The following is a 22,544-nucleotide window of genomic DNA, read 5'->3' on the forward strand; positions in this document are numbered from 1 at the left end:
AAAAAGATAATGAACATCTGCATGGAATGTGAATGAAACAAAAGTTGCAGCCTTTTACAATGCTGTGTTTGTTCTGACACTCAAATGCGAGTGTGTTTGTTTTATAAACTAAAAGTGTGTTGTCAAAAATTTGTTCTATTGAAGGTTGTATTGCGTTTAACAGAAATCTAAAATCACATTGTTTGTGGATATCTGATTTTGCGTTAAAATATAATGACGATATACAATTTTTTTGACAGCTGACACTAGAGGTAAACTATGAGAGCAATATAATGTGTTTGTTCAAGAACAAGATCTTAACTTATCAAAAGACAGTGATGCATGCAGCATAGTATTGATTATTATGTGTAACAAGATAGTCTGGCAAATCTAATATCTGCGTTGCATGGGTACTTGTAACATTTACAGGAACTGGATATGAAGTTATTTTGTATAAATACAGTGGAAAAGCAAAAGTAGATATAGGAAACTTTACGGTTACGTACAAAGTGGAATGTTTTCTGGCAAACAACATGTTACATTCTGAGTAATAATATGCAGGATCTGAGTTTAGTAGATAAAAACCTTTAAACTTGTCACTAAGAATAAGTTTAATGTGCTTGATTGCATCATTAAGTATTTTGGGTGAAATAAGAAAGGGGGATAATTTTCCTTTCATCATTTCATGAATTCCAATATTCAATTCCTCTAAATATTTTGTAATTACAGAACTATCATTCATTTGATCAATAAACAGGTTGGATAACTTAAGACTAACATCTTCAAAGTGAGCGACAAATTTTGCAGTTTCAAAAGTTACATTTTGGATACTGTCATAATTGTTCTGAATACCACGCATCACATTACTGAAACGACTGTCAGTATTTGTCATGAATGATGATAACTCTTCATCATGGTGTGACATAGCTTTTGCAAACTTATTGTTTCTTTCAGCCAATATATTGATATGTCTTGCTAGCTTTTGGACATCTTTTACTGTAGCGGTTCCAAATAAAGAACGAGAAATAGATCCTATAAAATCAAAAAGCCCTCTTTTACTTCTACTCTGGGAACGGGTATCTAAGTTGAAATCGGCTTTCTTAACTAATCTATGAATAATATCTATAGTGTTATTTATATTTGCTGTGACTCCTGTTCAGACAGCTGATAGCTGTGAAATAACTTGATTGAGAATATGACAATTCTGGTGCACTATATCACATCTTGGGAACTGGACTGACAATATCTTGTGTGGAAGAGGTATCTCAAAAGTGTGAAGCCAGTTTTCACTACCGAAAACAATGTTTGCTTCCTTAGCAAAAGTTACTCCATAGTTGATGCGGTGCATCTGTACTTCTCCATCTGCATTTACGGCATATATGCCAACCAAGAGAATCCAGGAAAAAACTGTGGCATAACTCAAAGCACCTAAAGAAAACAAAGAAAGAATGTAAAGAGATGTGTAGTGTGAGTCGGTTAAGGGAGAGCTCTTCCCTCGTAGCACTATTTACATGAGAAACCTCATAATTTTGACAAACACCACATAGAAACAAAAGATTGAAGAATTTTAGAGTAGATGAGTCTAAATTATGCCAAGTCCATGTGTAGATAATTAGGGTACATTAGAGAAATACAATTTTACTATGGAGTATAACCATTTTATATGAATTTATCATATGTATGCATTATGAAAAATAAGACCGAATGGAACTGAACAATTTTGGCTATAACAAACTCAATGAATGAGTTGATTGACCTAGAAGTCTGACTTGGACATGACTTTTTAAACTGTTGGGTCTTGTAGACCAGCGTCCCTAATGAACCTTTTTCTTCTTTTACCTCCTTGAGTTTTGGTCGCCAGGAATTGACGAACTAATTGAATGGGAAGATTCTGTTCTGGTTCCCAAGTCTTTCTTGAAACCGACCCACTTGACTAATAACCCTTGTACTTTCTACGTTGTAGAAGTTTTTCAATGTCATAAAATTGTTTTGAGTTATCTTCAACTGGTTCATCACTATCATGTATATTGGTTTGACTATTTTGACTAGGATCTGGATTGGACTCTTGTTGTTGAAAATTTGGTTGTTCTGTCCTTCGGGGGTCTGGGCGGGGTTTATCTGGGGGAGGAGCATTTTGATCTGGGCGATGATCTGGGGGAATGTATTTCTTCAATCTGTTTGAATTGATCATGCTTTTTAAAAGCTTATTGTCTTCACAACGACGCAACTTGAATGTGTGGTTAGGTCCTTTTGCAACAATGTAGAATGGACCATTGTTTTTCCTATGAAGCTTAGAAGAGAGTCCAACTGGAACTTTGGGATTGTGCATAAGGACAAGGTCCTGTATTTCAAACTGTGGCAATGCAGTATTCTTGTCATAATGTGACTTTTGCCTCTCCTGTGAGTATTGAAGGTTGTCAGTTGCACATCTTTTGGCTATCTTCAGACAATCAAGAATATTTTCAATGTGAAATTTTAGGTTCTTGTTTAAGTCAGTTTTTGGAAGAAGAGTAGTGTCTACTGGTAAGTTCATTTCTTTGCCAAAGAGTAGGTGATAAGGAGAAAATTCTGAGGATGCAGAAGGAGACATTCGAAAAGCCATGAGTATTCCAGGTAAAAGTTCAGCCCAATTTGACTGATTTTCATCTACTATAGTTTTCAAGCATTGAATTACTGTTTTGTTGGTGCGTTCAGCGACAGAATTTGTCTGTGGATGGTAAGAACTTGTGAAATAGTGTTTCACATTGTAAATTTATGTAACTGCTGCCACAAGTTTACTCATGAACCCTTGGCCACGATCTGAGACCAAGCTAGAACAACTTCCATAACGAGAAAAGATTTCTTTGTGAAGAACCTTTGCAATGTCTGCAGCAGTTTCTGACCTAACTGGAAAAGCCTCTGTCCATTTACTAAAAGCACAAACCACAATAAGGATATATTTATGACCCAATTTTGTCTCTTTGAACGGACCAATTAGATCAATATGCCATCGTGAGAAAGTATCCAAAATAGGCATGGGAGTTAAAGGAACCCTTTTAGCATGAGCATGTGGCTTTGCTCTCTGACAAGAATCACAACCACGAATGTAATCTGCGACTGCTTGATACATTCCAGGAAAGAAGTACTTTTGTTTGATAGCAAGATAAGTTCTGTCAAAGCCAAAGTGTCCCAACTCATGATAAGATTTAAGCAGGTCATTTCGGAACTGACGAGGACAAGCAAGTTGTTTAACAAAGATATCCTTTTTTCTACCTCTTGTTCTTGGTTGATAGAAATGAAACAAGATACCACCTAGTAAGGCATATTGACTAGCTTCTAAGAAAACTTTTGTTGCCAACTTTTTATCTTCTGGAAGGACACCTGTTTCAAGATAACCATAAATGTGTTTGAAATCGTGACATTCCTTTTGGGATTCACCAACGTTCTCTGGAATTACTTCAGTAATTTGTTCTGGATGTTTTTCATTTGTGCTTGGAACTGGTTGTTTTGTGGCATTGCCAGTGGTGATCTCCATGATTGTTGTGGTTGGTGAATTACAAGAATTGTACAGAAATGTTACTTGTAAATGTTCATTTGTTTCTTGTTCAACTGAAACAAGGTTTAAATCTACTGAGGGGATAACGTCTTCAGGCTCTGAAGAGGACTGAGAAACAGAGTATTCTCTTCTAGACAGACCGTCAGCATTTCCATTTTTACTGCCTTCCCGATAACAGATATCAAAACTATAACCTTGCAATAGAACTGACCATCTTGCCAAACGACCTGTTGACTGCTTGATAGAACTTAACCACTTGAGTGAATGGTGGTCAGTATATACTTTGAAATGACTGTTTGCCAAGTAAACATGATAGGTTTTAATTCCTTCAAGAACAGCAAGACATTCCAATTCACTAATTGGCCATGCCTTTTCACCTTCAGTCAGAGAACGACCTCCATATGCAATCACTCTTTCTTGACCTTCAGAGTCCAATTGACCTAATATATAAGCAATAGCTGAGCCGCTGGCATCAGTAGTAAGAATAAATGGTCTTGACATATTAGGATAGGCCAATATAGGTGATGAACACAGAGATTGTTTGAGTTGGTCAAATGCCTTTTGGCACTTTTCTGACCATTCAAATGGAACATCTTTTCTAAAGAGTCTATTTAGTGGAGTTGCAAGGTGACTATACCCTTTAATGAACTTCCTGTAATAGTTTGTTAAGCCTAGAAAGGATCGAACATTCTTTTCAGTTTTGGGGACAGGAAATGACTCAACAGCTTCTACTTTAGAAATATCTGCCTGGACTCCTTTTTTTGAAATCTTATGACCAAGATATATCACCTCAGGACGAGCAAAAAGACATTTGCTGGGCTTGAGAGTAAGACCTGCAGAAATGAGCCTGTCAAAAACCAACTGGAGATGATTCAAATGTTCCTCAAAGGACTTGCTAAATATCAAAATGTCGTCTACATAAACCAGAGCAATTTTGTAGTTTAGGTTTCTTGGAACCTGAGTCAACAGATGTTGGAAAGAGGATGGGGCTGAGGCCAAACCAAATGGTAAACGTTTCCACTGATATACTCCACTGGGGGTGACAAAGGCTGCTTTATGTGCTGTTTCAGGGTCAAGGCCACATTGCCAATAACCTGACAAGAGATCCAGAGTACTAAAAATGTTTGCGTCTGCTTGACTTATGGCATCAAATACATCTAGACGTGGCAGAGGGAAAAACTTTGGGCGACTGATCTTGTTCACGGCCCTATAATCTACACAGAACCTTAATTCCCCTGATTTCTTTTTACACATGACTACTGGGCTTTGCCATTCGCTATCTGACTCTTCTATATTGTCATACTCTAACATTTGATCAATCTGTCTATTCATATCTGCTAAAACTTGTGGTGACTGTCTATAAAAGCGCTGTTTGATTGGCAAGGCATTACCTGTATCTATGACATGATTATACAGGTGAGTGTGACCTAATTCACTTAAATCTTTGGCAAATACTTGACGATTCCTATTAAGAAAGCATTTCAGGAGTTGCTTTTGTTCCGAACTAAGGTCAGCATTATTTAAGTCAAAGTCTAAATACTCTTCTTCACATTTCTCATTTTGTGTTGGTATTTTTGGTGGGGACTGGTGACAGGAAGTGGACATTGGTAGTACCATTTCAGGATGCAATGCAGACACAGAAGCAACTACATAATTTGCAGGGAGATAAATTGCATCTTTAGTGGGGTTCATGACTCTAAGAATAGACTTGTTTGTCTCATATAGGGAAACACAACATTTTGCTCCTGCAAGTGACTTTTCTGGAAGGCAAGGGTTCTAAAAGAGCAACCTGATTTCGCACATTTGAGATAGTAACAGGTATGTCAGCCTGGTGAAAAGATGGAATTGTTGTTCCACTAACAGTTCTAGCTAGCCCTGAATTCAACTCTAGAGTATTGATTGTGTTGTTTTCTTTGTCAGGAAAGAAAACAGATCCAACTGAATTCAAAATATCTACCTTGTTGGGTAGAAGAAAGTCCTCCTAGTAATATGCTCTGCTGTACATTTTCAAAAACATAGAAATCATTCCAATAAGAATTATTGCCAATGACTAAAGGAAGAGATATCACACCTAAAATAGGAAGGACATTACCACCAACTCCCATAGCATCTTTTAAGTTTGAATGTTGTAACTTATCTTTGCCTATTCTCAAGAAGTTAAGTAAGTTTTTAGAACAACAGCTTATAGCTGCCCCAGTGCACTAGTAACCCGAATTTAACTTGAACGGACAAAAACGTGTTAACGCTATTTAAATGAGATTGATCGTTATTTGATAAAGATTGACAAAAATTAAAAATTATATTTAATTCATATCAATTCATATCAATTCATTTTAACGCCAGTCAAATAGATTTCTCTGCGGTGAATCAATTGAAATCAAGTTGCTGGTTAGTTGCGTTAAACTAATAGGCCACGCCCCCGTTAAACTATTTCAAACATGCATTAATTCGTTTTAAACATGGATGAGACCCGAGCTTTTTACAGGTAAATCACCCAAGCAAAACGACCTCGATGTATCTATCGTTTTCTGTTTCAAACTTTAAATGCGTATAGTCTTATTAAGTCACATGCTTCACAATTTAAAACGTTGAAACGAATGAATAATACACGTATCATGTTCATATGTAAGGAATTAAAATAAAAACATTAAAATATATATGCACACGCGGTTTAAAAATGCAAAACTTGTGAATCTGTTGAAAAAAAAATAGTTAAATATATAACATGATGGTTTTCTATATTGTACTCGTATTCAAATGTAGACACGGAAAACTATGTACACAAAAATTATTTATTGTGTACATAATTTAAATCGATGTATTTCATATTTTCGGCATTGACTGTAAAAAGTGCTTAAGTCCTTTATGAGTAAAATACAGAATTAAAAATAACTCTACCTTTTTTATATTTCTTTATTTTAGAGGTAAGCTTCTGGCCAAGTGTCACTGATTCTGTCGCAAATCATTTACTTCAATAACCAATCAATTGTATTCTGAAAGAAGTTGATTTGTTTTCTGTACGAATACATGAAATATTTCTCACTGAACGTTATGTTTGCAATCGATGTTCAAATACAAATCTACAGTATCTATATGAAAGAGACTTAATAATATATTTTTTTTATTATTATTCTACACATGCATATTTGAAGGATCGAAATAATCAGTTCTACAAATGGGTGTTATTTTTAAAGACTTGAAACTTTACAATTATCAAGTGAATCCATGAAATTTTTATCGACGCACCAAACTTTCATTGTGCATAGCTCATTTTCCGATTTAACGATCTTCTTACTTGTTCATTACATTCTAAAATTAAAATCCTTCACAAATTGCAAAAACTTGTATTCTCCGGCTAGACTGCGCAAAAGATAAATCTTGCTTTGTTTGTGTATACACAATGTTTTGAAGGCCGATATCCAGTTTGGCTAAAAAAGAAGTAATTTGCACCACAAGTTAATTACGCGAATTCTTTTTTTGCACAACTTTATCTTGAAAACTGCAACATTCATTAGCGCCAATAAAACAATCATTTAATTGCGCAAATATTATAGACTTCTTTTCAAATGTTTCTTCTTAGTGCACTGAGGAGGTCCTTTTAGGTATTTTCATGTAGGTACAGAAATCGCAAACTGAAAGGGCCTCCTTAGTGCACTTAGACTGACAAAAAAAAGTGCATTATGGACCTGATGGAAAGATAGAATTGACACAAAAAAACATAGCATACAGAAGGAGAAGTACATAATTTTGAATTTTAGTAATTATAAAGTTATTCAACAGTTGAAGTAGGTATTCTAATGTTACATGTACGTGTAAATAGGTTAATAGTTTCGAGATAAATATGACACAATTAATAAAATTGAGAATGGAAATGGGGAATGTGTCAAGTTTCATTTATTGGCGCAATACATATAATAAAAAAAAGAGATGAGCGCGATTCAAAACTTTACAATATGACAAGTTACACCTAACCGTTTTGACAAATCAGTAAATTCTTCGCCCGGGGATATACACCTGCCAGTAATCTACCTTCAGTAACTTTACAATACCCAGCCGTGTCATTTCCGTATATTGTACATGTAGATAGCAAGTGTGATACATGTATATACACCAGAAATACCCATTCAAGTGATTTTTAATTTCAGAAGAACTCCATATCGGGTACATAAACATAAGATTACAATAATATGAAAAAATGTATTAATAAGTCAAATGTGTTTTGGTAAATGCACCTAGGCATGTATTTGTAAACTTATGTTAATTCGTTATTTCATGTCTCTTTCTTTTTTTTTTGCTTCAATTAATTTTTTGTATCTTATAGACTTATTCGTAAATCGAAAAAACTCACAAATCTGAATAGAATCATATGGCAATGAACATGTTGAATGATTTCTCTAACTCAAAACTAGTTATACATGTACATGTAGATGCCTCTGAAATTATATTTTTCTCGTTGGGTTGCTTGTTCATTAATTGACGTTTACGATATATTCTAATGTTCAGTATTTGTGAAAACCGCTCATTTATCAATTTTACAAGAAATATTATAATACTTGTAAGTCATAAACATTGAAGTTTAACTTTCTATCATTTTTTCGTATACGCACAAACATACAATAAAATGAAACACTTTAAATCGGTTTAAATTATGCAATGCATTTTGAAAATATAGTTTTGAAAAACCGGATATTTTTTATTCATACTTTTTCTATCCCTTTTCTTAAAAATTAGGACACGTGTCACTGGTTAATATAGAATACAATTAACAGTACCAATTTTCTTGTACTAGATGCGCATTTCGAAAATACATGTCTCTTCAGTGATGCTCGAGGCCAAAATATATGAAATCAAAAGCAAATTTAATATAAAAGACGAAGAGCTATAATCCAAAAGGTCAAAAAGTATAGCCAAATTCGTGAAAGGAATACTAGTGAACCATGAATAATCCCAAACAACAAATTTGTGATTCAATTTGGTTTGTCACACTTGCTTATATTATCAATATTATGTATTGTTTTCGGCTGAGACGACTACATGTATAAAATTTATAGTAGCCTCAGTTTTCGGCAATATTGAAACAAATTGGATATCCTTTGAATTGCTTCTTAAGTTATTTTAAGCCAAGAAAGTTTAGCAGAAATTTTGTTTTATTACAAAATCATAAAATTTAAACATATAATTTTAATAACACAAAAATGGAATTATGATATGTCAGAAGCAACATGAATGTTTATCACTCACATTAATTAGGATTTTCTTTGTATGGAGCGCGGGAGGGTCAAAATGCTTAAATGAGTATAGTGTTTCTCAAAATCAATTTCTCAGTCATGCCCTTAGTGCACCAATGAAGGATTGACAGGAACACCAGCAACTTCCCTTAGTCAATGCAGTACTTTTTTAGCCGAAAAAACTTGTCACGTGTTGACGTAAAGCGAAGGAAGCGCTCCTCCCTTGACGATAGTTTTTCTTGTCTACGAGATATCGACCTATCCTATGCAGTTGTAATTTGTCGATATCTGTTTGTTAGTCTCTGAACTGTTGCCTAGTGCACATTAAATCGAGCCATGATGTCAACAACCCTCATTCCGGCATCAACCGTTTCAAGACCTTTCTGACTGTCATTTTCGGGGTGGCCTGGTTGACGTCCCAAGCAAATTTTTCAACGGTGTTTGTGTTTTTCTTACCAATGGTGTGTTTCTGAACGTTAGTGAAAAAGAATTTTTTAATATCGTTTTAAAATAACAGGTACAGAAGGTAAAACATCATTGACACGTGCAAAGCTGAAATGGCGGGAAATCAATCAGCAGGAAAAAAGTACGACTGTTACAGGTAAAACTAAGGATTATATCAATGATGTTTAAATATTTTTTTCCAAAAACAACAACAAAAAAATTATAAAAAAAAAGTGTTGCTAAACCTTTTTGGCTCAGTATCTATACGGAAAAACAAGGTGGATATTTAATCATCGGCTCTCGTGAAGTTTTCTTGTAGGTTAAAAGAAGGGGACAGTATACCTCTAAGTAATAAAACTTTAAGATTTGTATTCTTTAAATTGTATAACGTCTTAGTCTGGCTTTCTCTTCAATTTTTAGATTATATTCAGAATCACGTTTTTATGCCAGATCTTTTATCATTTGTTAAATCAAAGACATGTAGTAGATGTATTTTTTTTTAGACCAAAAAAACTATCATACGGTATTCCACATGTACGGTGAATTAAATTATTGACAAGCATACCACATCTTCTTATATTCATTCGTTATTTGATGAAGATCTTCAACAAGCCTTAAAGGGATAATTCGCGATTTTTCACTTTAAATAAATGATTTTGAAAATGAACTTATTGATAACTATACACTTTTTAATTCTAAATAATTATGTTTATCCAGAGACATATAATTGTATTATATGTCTCTGGAACAAGCATGTGCATACAATAATGCATGTATGTATACGCATGAGTTTCTCGCTACATTAAAGACTCGTAATTTAGGCCTTCCTCTTTTGTCTGCTCTATAGTCGGGTTTTTGTCTCTTTTACACATTCCTCATTTTCATTCTCAATTTTTGTAATATACGACGGTATATTGTTCCTGTATCAAATACCATGTACATGTACATATATGAGGCTATGAAAGTAAGTTTACAGAAATAAAGATGATAGTGGAATAAACACTTTAAATTACAGAATAAAGAGATGAAAATATACAGAATAGATTAAATGATTCATAATTGCTTAACGCCCAGTTACAAATATTACACTCTACCCCTCCATCTTTTTGTCCATCCTATTTAAAATGATTCTTATAGGAGGGTCTGAATTGGGGGGGGGGGGGGCTGTTTTTCTGTAAACATTTAATTTTCACCCCTTTTTTTCTAATCTTCAAAAAATAAGTCTAAAAAGTAATTTTTTACGCATTGTTCTCTAATTTTTCCCCAGTTTTCTTTAATCTTTAAAAAAAAAAGTAAAAATCATTCTTTTAAATGAATGAGAACGGTGATTTCCAAACAACAGCAAGGCTTTCATTTGTTACTCAACAATGACGTGTTGGTGTGCATTGTTCTGCATGATTTAAGTGCTAGTTCTATGAAGTAACAAGTCCAAGTTTTCATCAGTTCTTTCCAGTGATTTTGACTACACATAAGAAGATGCCAATGAGACAACTCGAAGAGACCAAATGACACAGAAATTAACAACTATAGGTCACTGTACGGCATGCAACAATGAGCTAAAGCCAACCGCATAGTTAGATATAAACAGGGGCGGATTCAGGCTTTTTGAAAGAGGGGCTGTAGTTTTGTAACGAGGGGAGCGAGGCGAAATTTTTTTTTTGCCCCTTTTTTAGGACTTAAAACATAAAATAAGTGAAATTTTCAAACGGTTCTTGGCGTGGGGCATGCATATTTTGTAGTTGCTGGTAAGGTGTAAGGGTTGGACATTTTAGATGCTGCATCTCCCTATTAATTCACGAAGTCTAGTCTGATTAATCATTTAAAAAAAAAAGTCCAAGCAAAAGGGGAGGTGTACGCCCTCTACGCCCCCTCTGGATCCGCCACTGAATTTAAAGCCCGAGTAGAAGTATCGGAAACCAGTTCATATTGACTGAATCCTATAGTCTGTTACCACGAAACCAAAAAAAGGTTTACCAAGTTTGTTTTCACTTTTATCATATTTTTACAATGATAACTTTGATAATTTTCTTTAAATTTTAAGAAGAGAAAATTCTGTTACCAGATAATGTTTAGCATTTTCTTTTATTAATCATTCAATAAAATTCAGGTATCTTTTAGCGTTTTCTTTTATTGATCATTCAATGTTCATTATATTTTTAGACCACGCATTTCTCTAATCTTTATTTTTTATGCCCATTATTCTCTAATCTTCATTTTTCAAGGGCATTATTCTCTAATCATTGAACCCCATCCAAACCCTCTTTTTTTATTATGTTGTACATGTACTGTTATACCACTGATCGAGACTAGGGTGAGGATAGGGAGCCCGCTAACAATTTTAACCTCGCCACATTATTTATGTATGCGCCTGTCCCAAGTCAGGAGCCTGCAATTCAGTAGTTGTCGTTTGTTTATGTTTTACATATTTATTTTTCATTCATTTTCTTTTGTTATATAAATAAGGCGGTTCGTTTTCTTGTTTGAATTGTTTTTACATTGTCATATCAGGGCCTTTTATAGCTGACCATGCGGTATGGGCATTACTCATTGTTGAAGGCCGTACGGTGATCTATATTTGTTAATGTCTCTGTCATTTTGGTCTCTTGTGGACTGTTGTCTAATTGGAAATCATACCACATCTTCTTTTTTATATTCCTGTCCTTTTAAAATGCCCATTATAGACATATAATAATACATTAGGCTTAACATTTCAATTTATAAATATCAAATAGCGAAAAAATTATATATTTATTCAATAACGACAATGTTGCTGCAATAGATGCCAAAAACATCAACAATATTTTATTGAAAAGAAACGGCATTTTATTTCACTTGTTCTTAAATAAAAAGATGTTTCATTTCATTTGTTATATATGGACACTGTAAATTTTGAATGTAAATGAGTAAAAATTTGTTTTTATTTATATATTGTGTGTCTGATACGCGTCTCATTTATCTTTTTAAAGATTGATGCACACAATGCAAATGTTTAAATGTTTTGTTTAGTTCTGTGATTCTCATTTTATGTTTGTATGTGGTGAGACTTTTAAAAATAATAATAATGATAAAATATTGAATCTAAAAATATTCAGAAACTATTAACTTTTCTTAAATTTATACTTGAGTCAGAAAATTAAAACCAGCAGTGTCAAACATGTTTAACACTCAGCGGGCATTCGATATCATTGACATACTATATAGCACTAATCGCAATATGTATACATGTACATATATTTTGGGCATCTTATCAGTAATCTCTCTATTGAAGATGTTGAAATATATGTATTATAATTATTCGCTTATTAGGCAAATTCATATTCTACAAAGATATTTTCAATCATTTTAGTTTTGATAAATACCATTACAAATAATTTTGTCTAGTTTCCTGTGTGAGGATATTTGATTGATAAAATTCAATAAACAATTTAAGGTTGTCGGGTAAATGTGGATTACGGATTAAGATGTTAGATGTCAAACTTGAATTAACAAACTAAGGTGAATTTAACCCGAATATGTAGTTTCTCTTCAACAGTGTTTTAATTCCAATTTCCTTATTTTCATTTAAACTAAATTAATTAGAATGAAAGAAAGATTCGAAACTAAAGATAGTCACAATTAAAAATTTGTATTTTGAAAAAAAGACAAAAACCGCCAGATAATATCTGATTTAAATCCAGGGTCCGTATATGCATCTTCTGACTTCAGACTCAGACTTCTCTAGAACTGAATCTTAATGTGCGTATTGTTATGCGTTTACTTTTCTACATTGGCTAGAGGTATAGGGGGAGGTTGAGATCATAAACATGTTTGCGCCTGTTCCAAGTCAGGAGTCTCTGGCCTTTGTTAGTCTTGTATTATTTTAATTTTGGTTTCTTGTGTACAATTTGGAAATTAGTATGGCGTTCATTATTACTGGACTATATATATATATATATATATATATAGTATATATTTGTTAAGGAGCCAACTGAAGGACGCCTCCGGGTGCGGGAATTTCTCGCTACATTGAAGACCTGTTGGTGACCTTCTGCTCAGTGTTGGTTTTTTTCTTTGGTCGGGTTGTTGTCTCTTTGACACATTCCTCATTTTCCATTCTCAATTTTACAATGGTACGTAAATTAAGATTTTATTCGAAAAGACGGATTTTTCTACATGTTCTACATGTACCAAAAAAAATGTACAACTATTGAATATTGTAAATGTTTAATGATGATACATGTCCAGATCTAGATCGAACTGCTTTGCTTCGTCGAAAGTACGAATATAGAAAAATCACAGATTTATATTACAACTAGAAAGTCCTCGAACAGTTGAAGAAATCATCAGAATTTGTTTATTGTAAGTTATTTTGTACATGTATAACTATAATGCGAACTCAAAGTTGTGAAATCGCAACTAAGCGTACTTTGGAAAAGCGACGGTTCTATGAAAACCTATTGTCAAGTTCAAGTTCTGTTTCGACATCATTGTAATATATGTCACTGAACGTTAAAATTCAATCCTTTATTTCGTCTTCGTCAAATAGTGCTGTTGGTTTCTTTTTATTATTATTACATACTAGTATACATGAATACACCACAAGTTATTCCTATGTAATCTCATTTAGATATTTAGTAGTTTAAACATATTTTATTGTTCTAAACAAATGGATTAGAAATTTAGTGCATGCAAAGTAAATTTTAAAGATGACAATGATTGCAGTATCTGTGTGAATCTACTTCTCAATCACGCTTCATAAAGATATTACAGAATATTCAAGATTTACAACTTTTCGTGAATATGATTGCCAATGGAATAAACCATGCAGCAGATTTCAAAATAACCATATTGATTTGTGTCTGAATTATAACAACTGAAACTGTAATTCTGCTGTAGTGCACCTTTAGAACTTGTATTTCAGATAATTTGACCACGTGACAAGAAATTATACAATAAACATTGGTCACGCACGATAGGTTCTGATGTAAGACACGTACCATTACACTACCCAGTTTACACGCATCAGCGCACACAGGTTTCTCGAATGGGGCAGTTGATTGGAGGAAAGTTACCAAAAACCACGCCTACCTTTACCTATTATCCAATCAAACGCCTTTGACATAAACATAAATAATACATGAGTAATATTACAGAGATTTTGAAAAAAGTTGAGACTCTAAATTCTAACTTAAAATTATAAATTTATGCTCGTAATGCATTTTCGCAATTTACAATAAATGTTATACATACTTTCACCTATCTAGTGAGGAAAAAAATAGAAATTAAAAAAAATTGCAATTTACAACTATTTCGAATTATAGTGCACAGCAAGGACGTATATTTGTTTTCCGTCCTTGTGCACAGTTTGTGATAAATGGGTGTCAAAATGTATTAAACAGAAACCCAAAGACCAGTTTCAAGAAGAATTCTTTGCTTTTATGCAGAATCGCATAAAACATAATGCTGTCATATTTTCAAAAAGAATTATCAATTAGAAAACTCCTTTTTACATTTCTAAATTCATATATTACGCAGATATAGATGTGGTAGTTGCCGATTGAGTCCAGAAGGTGTCAGGATTTACACAGAGAAGACAGAATATGTCGTCTCTGTGACACAAACAACATTGATGATGAGTACCATTACATTATGAATTGTAGAACATATAAACTATAGAAAAAGAAGGAAATGTTTAAGGAACTACTGTTAGTCAAACCCTTATATCTTTAAAGCTGATCAACAGTTAAACTCATCAAATATTGTAATATTAGAAAAACTATGTAAAAGTTATAAATGTGAAAGTCAGTCCTCCAAGCTAATTTAATTGTATCGTTTACACATGCATGTACTAATTTTACCTTATAGTTATGTGTATGTATGTTCTTGATAACTAGTAATTGAAGTTTTATGAGAAATGAAGTATTCGTATTCCTTTAAACATGTAAACCATAAATTGCAGTACACGAAGACAGCCTACAGGTAAAGTACAAGTGAATATATCACAAAAAGATTATATTTAATCCTCATCCGTACGCGTCCTTGTAAATGCCGAAAACTCTGGATTTTCTTTGAAAATTACCTGAGAGGTTATAAAAGATCTAGAAAAGACCAAAAATGAATTGAAATAAAAGATTTTTGTGTAGACGAGTTACAACATTGCATAAGCATGATTAGGAAATTTGAACAAAAAAAGTTCGTGCTCATCTTTGTAGTGGCGAAAAACACGCATATCGAGTTACGTAGACGAAAAAGAATAATTACATTCATAATAATTATGATGTAAATTCACGAAATTAAAAGGTTATAATTAGAAAACAATCTAAAACACGATTCGTCATTCCCCATGTATAATTATAGATTAAAACAAAATTATAATTTTAATTCTGAAATTCAAAAGGCATGTTTCTGATACGTGACAGTTCAGCGAACACTATTACATGAAATGCACGATGATATTGACGGAAAACAAAGGTGAAAGATTCAAATTGTAAAATCATTCGCTGAACGGTAGAATTTCTATCAATCATTCAACGATATAAAAAGACTTTTGAGTGTAAAAGTATGATAGAAATACTTTTAATTTATTGAAATGCCTGTTATATTGTTCCAGTCATTGGTTACTAGTGCATGATTGTCAGTCCATTTCGATATTTCATAGCACTTTTACAAATTCTGAAAAAAAAAGAAAAGCAAAAACTAATATTCCCATGGGAAAAATATATCTTCCCATGAGAAGAAAATTGTCCCGCAAAGGGGAATCTAACCAACTAAGAAATGCATAATCATCTGTAGATTGATTTTTATATATGAAACGATGTGTATTGATTTTACTTGGTTCAATGTTCAGTGGCATGTATTTTATATATGCGCAGGTCCTGAGACAGATAATCAAATTATCAGATTGCGGGATGACGGACAGGAAGACTCCAAACGTAACAGTGTGAACTAGCTGTCAGAAACTTAAGAACTCTCAGATTCTTTCATCGTTGAAGACCCTCCAGCGACTATAAAGATGAACAGGAATAAAAACGCTGACCATTGATAATTTGTATTTTTGTTAAGCTCTGACTCTGTGTTCGATTAGGTCCCGTGTATGTTTACCCCATATTCCTTTATTTTCTATAAAGGCGTCTGTCTTGACAGTAAGTTGACACGACTTAATCATGTTAATACTAGTTAAACCCTTAAATGTAAGACACCAGATGGAAATACTCAAAAAGGAGAGCCAGTTTGGTTCTCTTTAATGTTAGAGTTCAAATCTTCATGAAGAAACGACTATATGTTTTCTGTATTCAGCATAGAATAATATCTTCTAAACTATATTTTTTCGCACAATGTCTGGATATTGGTGGACATGCATTATTGCGAAACCAGACATTTACAAATGAAAATTAACACTTAGACTATAGACATTTAGTAGGGAAGTAAATGAACAAAAGACAAGTAATTCAGAAACATAAAATTGAGAATGGAAATAGGGAATGCATGGATCACGCAAAATTAAGCAGGGGTGACATCGGAGTAATGGGAGTTTGCTTCTTGCAAGACATTCGCCGTGAAAACAATTTGATATGAAGACAAGCCTTTGTACTGTGACTTTGTTTTAAAATTTCAAACATGAGGCTGTTACGGCCCTGGTCAATGTTTTTAAGCAATACATAGTTTCCTTTCATTTTGTTGTTGGCTTTCTGAAATAAATGTTTACATATTATAGACTATCATGATCCTTTTTTTTCAATTTCAGTTAAACATTATGTCTGATTTGCTTTTTCAGAAACTTTAGCATGTTTAAATGTCTTTTTCTTTTTCTTCATCTTTTTGAAACCCTAGTTTTGTATTACCACTGACCAGTTCAGTAAAAAAACAGCTGCTTCATGTTTGTATAAATGTGTTTGTAACCTTTCTAACATGCTATTATTTTCCGTTATTTTTTATTCCGTGTCTATAGATAGTCTTGATCGGAGAGTCAAGATTTATTTTGTCTGTTGGTTGCTTGGCTAGCGTAAGCTAATCGATTTACCTCACATTTTGAAGTTGGATGGAGATTGTTTTTAAATAAATGCCGTACCTTTGTACTTTGGTTTCCTGTCGGTTTTTTCTCAATTTTAAATTGGGAAGTTTTATCATTTGTTTTGCATGATTATTAATTTTGACTTGCAAATGAACAATTAATAAATCTAGTCCCATGTGTGCTAGCGAAATGTCTTTAGTGTAATCTCGGAGTGTAATTTTTATTTCAACTTTTACGTTTGCTTCAGCACAACATAAAACACGAAAACTTTCATTTTCTTGTAAGAATGAGATTCGTTACTTCAAACAAAAATCGCTTTTATTTTTTTTTTTTTTTGCAGTAAAAGACCGGTTTCTTAAAAAAAACTTTCATACAATCGACTAAACGAAGTATAAGCTTCGGGAAGGTCAAGGATTATAACATATTTTCGTAATTTTGCAAAAATCGAAAATTTACGGTAATTAATGGTCGAATTGAAGCTTAATACCTACCAAAAAATCTCAATGAGCGAAAAGACTTTCATTTTAGTCATCTCTGGCGTATTTATGATGGCTTGGTTTGAAGCGAGAACAGACGAACTATGCTTACTAGTGTTGCATAAAAAAACATGAGGATATGGTTTGTCCTTTATGAATCTATATTGCAAATTTGACTCATATAAGGATAATGTTTGTCTCATAGAAAAATCGGTAGTTTTAACCGATAATTTATTTTTCGATTTTTATCGGATATAGTAGTTATTTGGAAAAATACAAACCGTATAATTAATTATTAAAGTTTCGTATGCATCATAAATCAACCGGCTCCAGCAACTTTTGACTTGTTCTAATATCAATAGTAATGATTTTCAGCGGAGAAAAAGATAGATATTTTGGTCGTGGTTGAAAGAATCGTAAAAGTGTTATTTTTCTAAATTCTGTTTGTTTAATCGGACAAAGTAGAGTCTTAATTTGATTTTTTTTTGCCGAACTGGACTCTATATTGTGTATTGAATTGAAAGTTTGCAAACGTTCCGACCAATGAAATTCATTTTAATATGTAACGCGAACTTCAACGAGAGCACCTAGATGAAATATTTTATCTATACTACAATCAGTTTTAACTTAGAAATTTCCGCTCAAATATATAGGAAATAAAATTATATGAAAACAACAATGCAGAATGTTTCTTTTCCATTTTTTTTTAACAATGTTTATGTTCATTTCAATTTGGTAAGTAGACTTATATTTAATGCCCAAAACGTAAATATATGTTTTCTTTTAAAACATTAAAAAACGTGAGAGTATGCCGATAAATAGCCAGTCTAGGTCGTTAAACTTAAATCAACTTACCCATCGTTATCGCAGACTAAAATTTATCTCATATATATATGTTCATTCATGACAAGTACGTCAGGGTGCATGACAGCACAATAATCTTTTTACAGAATCGTAAGAACAATATTTTTGTTTGATATTTGCTTCTCTTCCACAATTAACGCCCGATTTGGCCAGTGACCGGTATTACAATTTAACACAGTTTTAAAAGTTCAGTGGGCTGCTACTTCATTTATAATTTTGGGTATGACTTTCTGTTTATCATATTCAACATACGTCAACATTGTCTTCATCAATTTTATTATTCAATTCATCAAAACCTTGTTTTTCATTACAAGCTTTTCCGTATATCAATATACGGCAAGAGAATGAATATTTGTTGCTTACCGGAAATATAAGATACATCGATTTAAATTATGTACACAATAAATAATTGCTGTGTAGTTTCCATGTCTACATTTGATTTACGAGTACAATATAGTAAACATAAAAAGAGAAAAGAGAAACGGTAAATATACAGGAATACATAAAGTTTCGTAAATAGTTGCAAAGGACCACATGTTACTTACATGCCATGAGGTTTCATAGCATTCAGTAATTTTTGAAACGCACATATATATGTGCGATAAAGATCTAGTGCATTTGAGCAAATTAAATTTATGTTATCCATCTAACTATTTTATTTTCAACAGATTCCCTAGTTTGACATTTTTAAACCACGCGTGCATATATATTTTAATGTTTTTATTTAAATGCCTTATATATGAAAATGTCACGTGTATTATACGTTCGTTTAATTAAATTGTGGATCATGTGACTTAATAAGACTATACGCATTTAAAGTTTGAAACAAAAAACGATAGATACATCGAGGTCGTTTTGCTTGGGTGATTTACCTGTAAAAAGCTCGGGTCTCATCCATGTTTAAAACGAATTAATGGATGTTTGAAATAGTTTAACGGGGGCGTGGCCTATTAGTTTAACGCAACTAACCAGCAACTTGATTTCAATTGATTCACCGCAGAGAAATCTATTTGACTGGCGTTAAAATGAATTGATATGAATTGATATGAATTAAATATAATTTTTAATTTTTGTCAATCTTTATCAATAAACGATCAATCTCATTTAAATAGCGTTAACACGTTTTTGTCCGTTCAAGTTAAATTCGGGTTACTAGTGGTGTCAACTAAGCAACTTATACTTTTGCCATAAACCTCAATTTGAATTTTATTTACATTTAAAGTTACTAATTGAAAAACTCCTGGAGTTTTCTTCTTCTTTATTCTTAAACTTGTTGACTTTTTAGGAATAGGGGATTTGTTTGTTTGTCTTTTGGCATATCCCTTCTTGTCCCCTGAGAAATGCCTACCCAATTTCTGGATAGGCGCGTATCCCTACCAGCCGTTATTTTGTGTGTAGTTGTTGTGTGATTGTTGGTTTTGAGGGTTCATACGACCTTGATCAAAATTTGATCGTCTTTGTTGGAAGTTTTGTTGTGGTCTTCTATACCTGTTATTTTGATATTGTTGCTTTTTTCTGTCGTTTTGCTCACACACCTCTTTGTAGTGACCTATATTATCACAGCTAAAACATTGAACATTGTATGCAGGACATTGCCTTCTTGTGCGACATGACTTACCACAACCTCTACATGGCACTTGTGAGAACTGTCTTTCTTCTTTATTATCCCTGTTTGGAGTTAACACCATAACTTCCTGCCTTACAACTGTCTTCATGGAATCTATAAAAGAAGAAAGTAAAGAGTTAATGTCAGTTGATCCGGAAGCAGTTGCAGGATTCTCTGTAGTTGCTGGTACATGTGGTACATTGTTAACCTTTGTTGATGGTACGCTGTGATTGTGGCATTTTGTTACGTTTATAGCGATGTCTATTGCTTGCCTTAATTCATTGTATGTTTTCGGATCACTTTGTGTCACTGATGCTTTTAAATGTGGGAGAAGTCCATTTAAGGCAAGTTCAACGATTGTACTTTCTCCTAATTCTGTGTTCATAGCAAGTCTTTGCACTCTTGTTAGGTAATCATTACCATTTTCTCCCGGTAACTGTTGCAATTTGTATATTAATTTATTTGACTTATTGTTCGAAAATCTTAGCATAAACATGATAAATGCTGCTTTTAGTGCTGCCATATCATTTCTAACTTCTGGAGCAAGTGATTGAAGCCAAATCTTAGCTTGTCCATCAAAACTAAATGCTAGTGAAGCAAGTGCTCTATCGTCTTGTAAATTGTGGAATATTTTAAAAGATTCGAATAAATACCACCATTCTACAGGTATGTTGTTGAATTCATCATAGAATTTTGGAAGGGCAATACCTGCAGACGCCATTATATCTAATTCAGTGTTTGTTTCTATATTGTTTATAAGATTTTCTGGTTCTATGATTTCGTTAACAGTTTCTAACGGTTGATTATTCAGGTTTTCAGCCTGTTGAACATGTACTATAACATCAACATGATCAATATGATCTGGTGTATCTAGATTAATTAAATTTGGTTCATCTGAGTCATGACTTGAATTGCTTATCAAACCTATATGATTCGGTTCGTCTTCTGTTGGTACTGTATCTGTAACTTCGCTAGTGGCTGCAAAGGACCTTGTATTTGGGTAGAAGTTCAAAGGCGTTGATCCTTTCTTCTTTGACTCTGCACTCCCTGGCATCGGTAGAGACGGGAAATTTCAGGGTTCCACCAAGCTGTGAACGAGGTTTTGGGTGTGTTCTGGGGGTTAAGACAACTGAATGCAGTGATGATGTTCTTGTTTGTATGTTTGCTGATGTTCTGCTGCTTGCGAGACTGTAATGAAAACAAGCTTTTAAGAATACAACTTTATTCAGTGCTGGTCGAAATGAAACTGTTAATACAATACATAATATTCGACATATAAACATACATAACATCATAATATAAACATCATATATAAACGTCTTGTGTTTAATTAACCAATCATCAGTTGCCCCACTGTAAAATAATAAAAACACCCCAAAACATGTTCACTTTAACCAAGAAGGGGGAAAACTAGCTCATGTAATCTATTATTAGAATAATGATGCCTGGATGTTATAGAGTGCTTAGATAAAGCATATGAGCAATGTCTCTTTTCAAAACAATTAGCCAGACTTTAAAACACACAATAAATTGTAATAAAGTGCATAAGGTAAACTATTTAATGACATTGCCTTGTAAACAATTAAAATAAAAGGAACTTGCTATATACATGTTTGTTAAACTAGAACCCAGAGGGTTATTTAATGTCTGAAAGTAATTCACATCTGAACACCCCCCTTTTTCCTTAACTTTCACTTTTCACTAAATTTACACATAGTAAAATATAATCATTGGATGTATGCAATTTGCCATGACATATGGACTTGAAATAATAATAGTTATCTCTTTGCTATACCTGGAAATGCCTGATATGTACATAATTCAACATCTTTGTTTTTGTCGCGAAGAATGCGGTTTCAAATAATGGGAGATAATTCAATATGCAATATTTTATTAGATATAAAGAAATTTGTATTTAATGTGTTTTTTTTAATATACGAGCAGATATGTCTAATTAAAATGTTTTATTATATAGATAGACAAAGAAATGAAACATGTGTGAGCAAGAAAGAGATTGTGAAGTTTATTTTAGTATATTGGTAGATTAATTTCCTTTCATCTTCAATCAATATGTATAAACATGATAAATATCGTTTAATGAGGCAATAAACAAATAAAAAGATGAAAACATTCACATTTCAATTTTTTTTCCTCCTGTTTGATTTCAGTTCTTTGTATTTCACAATTTGTGTCAATATTTTCAGGACAATGATGCACAAATAATTCATTTTGCGAGCTTAATATATATTGCACGAAAAGAATTTTAAAAAACAAATTATAAGATAAATAATATGTTCTAAAACACAAGGAAAAGTAATCTCATAATACAATAATTAAACGTAATACTGGCTGTTATTCATAATAGATGATAAAATATTATGTAAATAATGTTTCATTTTTTTCTATCAATTTTAACTTTCTT

The 22,544-nt window shown here is 32.9% G+C and overlaps 1 protein-coding gene across 2 annotated transcripts; it reads right to left on the minus strand.

Annotated features, from left to right (window-relative positions):
• Positions 1-393: 393 nt before the first annotated feature.
• Positions 394-22,000, minus strand: LOC143075933 (uncharacterized). Of its 2 annotated transcripts, XM_076251515.1 has the most exons (4): positions 21,918-22,000; positions 21,047-21,310; positions 20,135-20,236; positions 394-1,407 (listed from the first exon to the last, which is right to left on the minus strand). In XM_076251515.1, exons 2-4 carry the CDS (start codon positions 21,174-21,176, stop codon positions 1,136-1,138), a joined length of 504 nt encoding a protein of 167 aa, XP_076107630.1. In that variant the 5' UTR covers positions 21,177-21,310; positions 21,918-22,000; the 3' UTR covers positions 394-1,135. The 2 variants fall into 2 exon arrangements, with proteins under 2 accessions (XP_076107630.1, XP_076107629.1); XM_076251514.1 differs by lacking the exons at positions 21,047-21,310; positions 21,918-22,000 and having other exon boundaries at positions 20,135-20,609.
• Positions 22,001-22,544: the final 544 nt, after the last annotated feature.

Source organism: Mytilus galloprovincialis, chromosome 5 (assembly GCF_965363235.1).
Source record: "Mytilus galloprovincialis chromosome 5, xbMytGall1.hap1.1, whole genome shotgun sequence".
Lineage (NCBI taxonomy): Eukaryota > Metazoa > Mollusca > Bivalvia > Mytilida > Mytilidae > Mytilus > Mytilus galloprovincialis.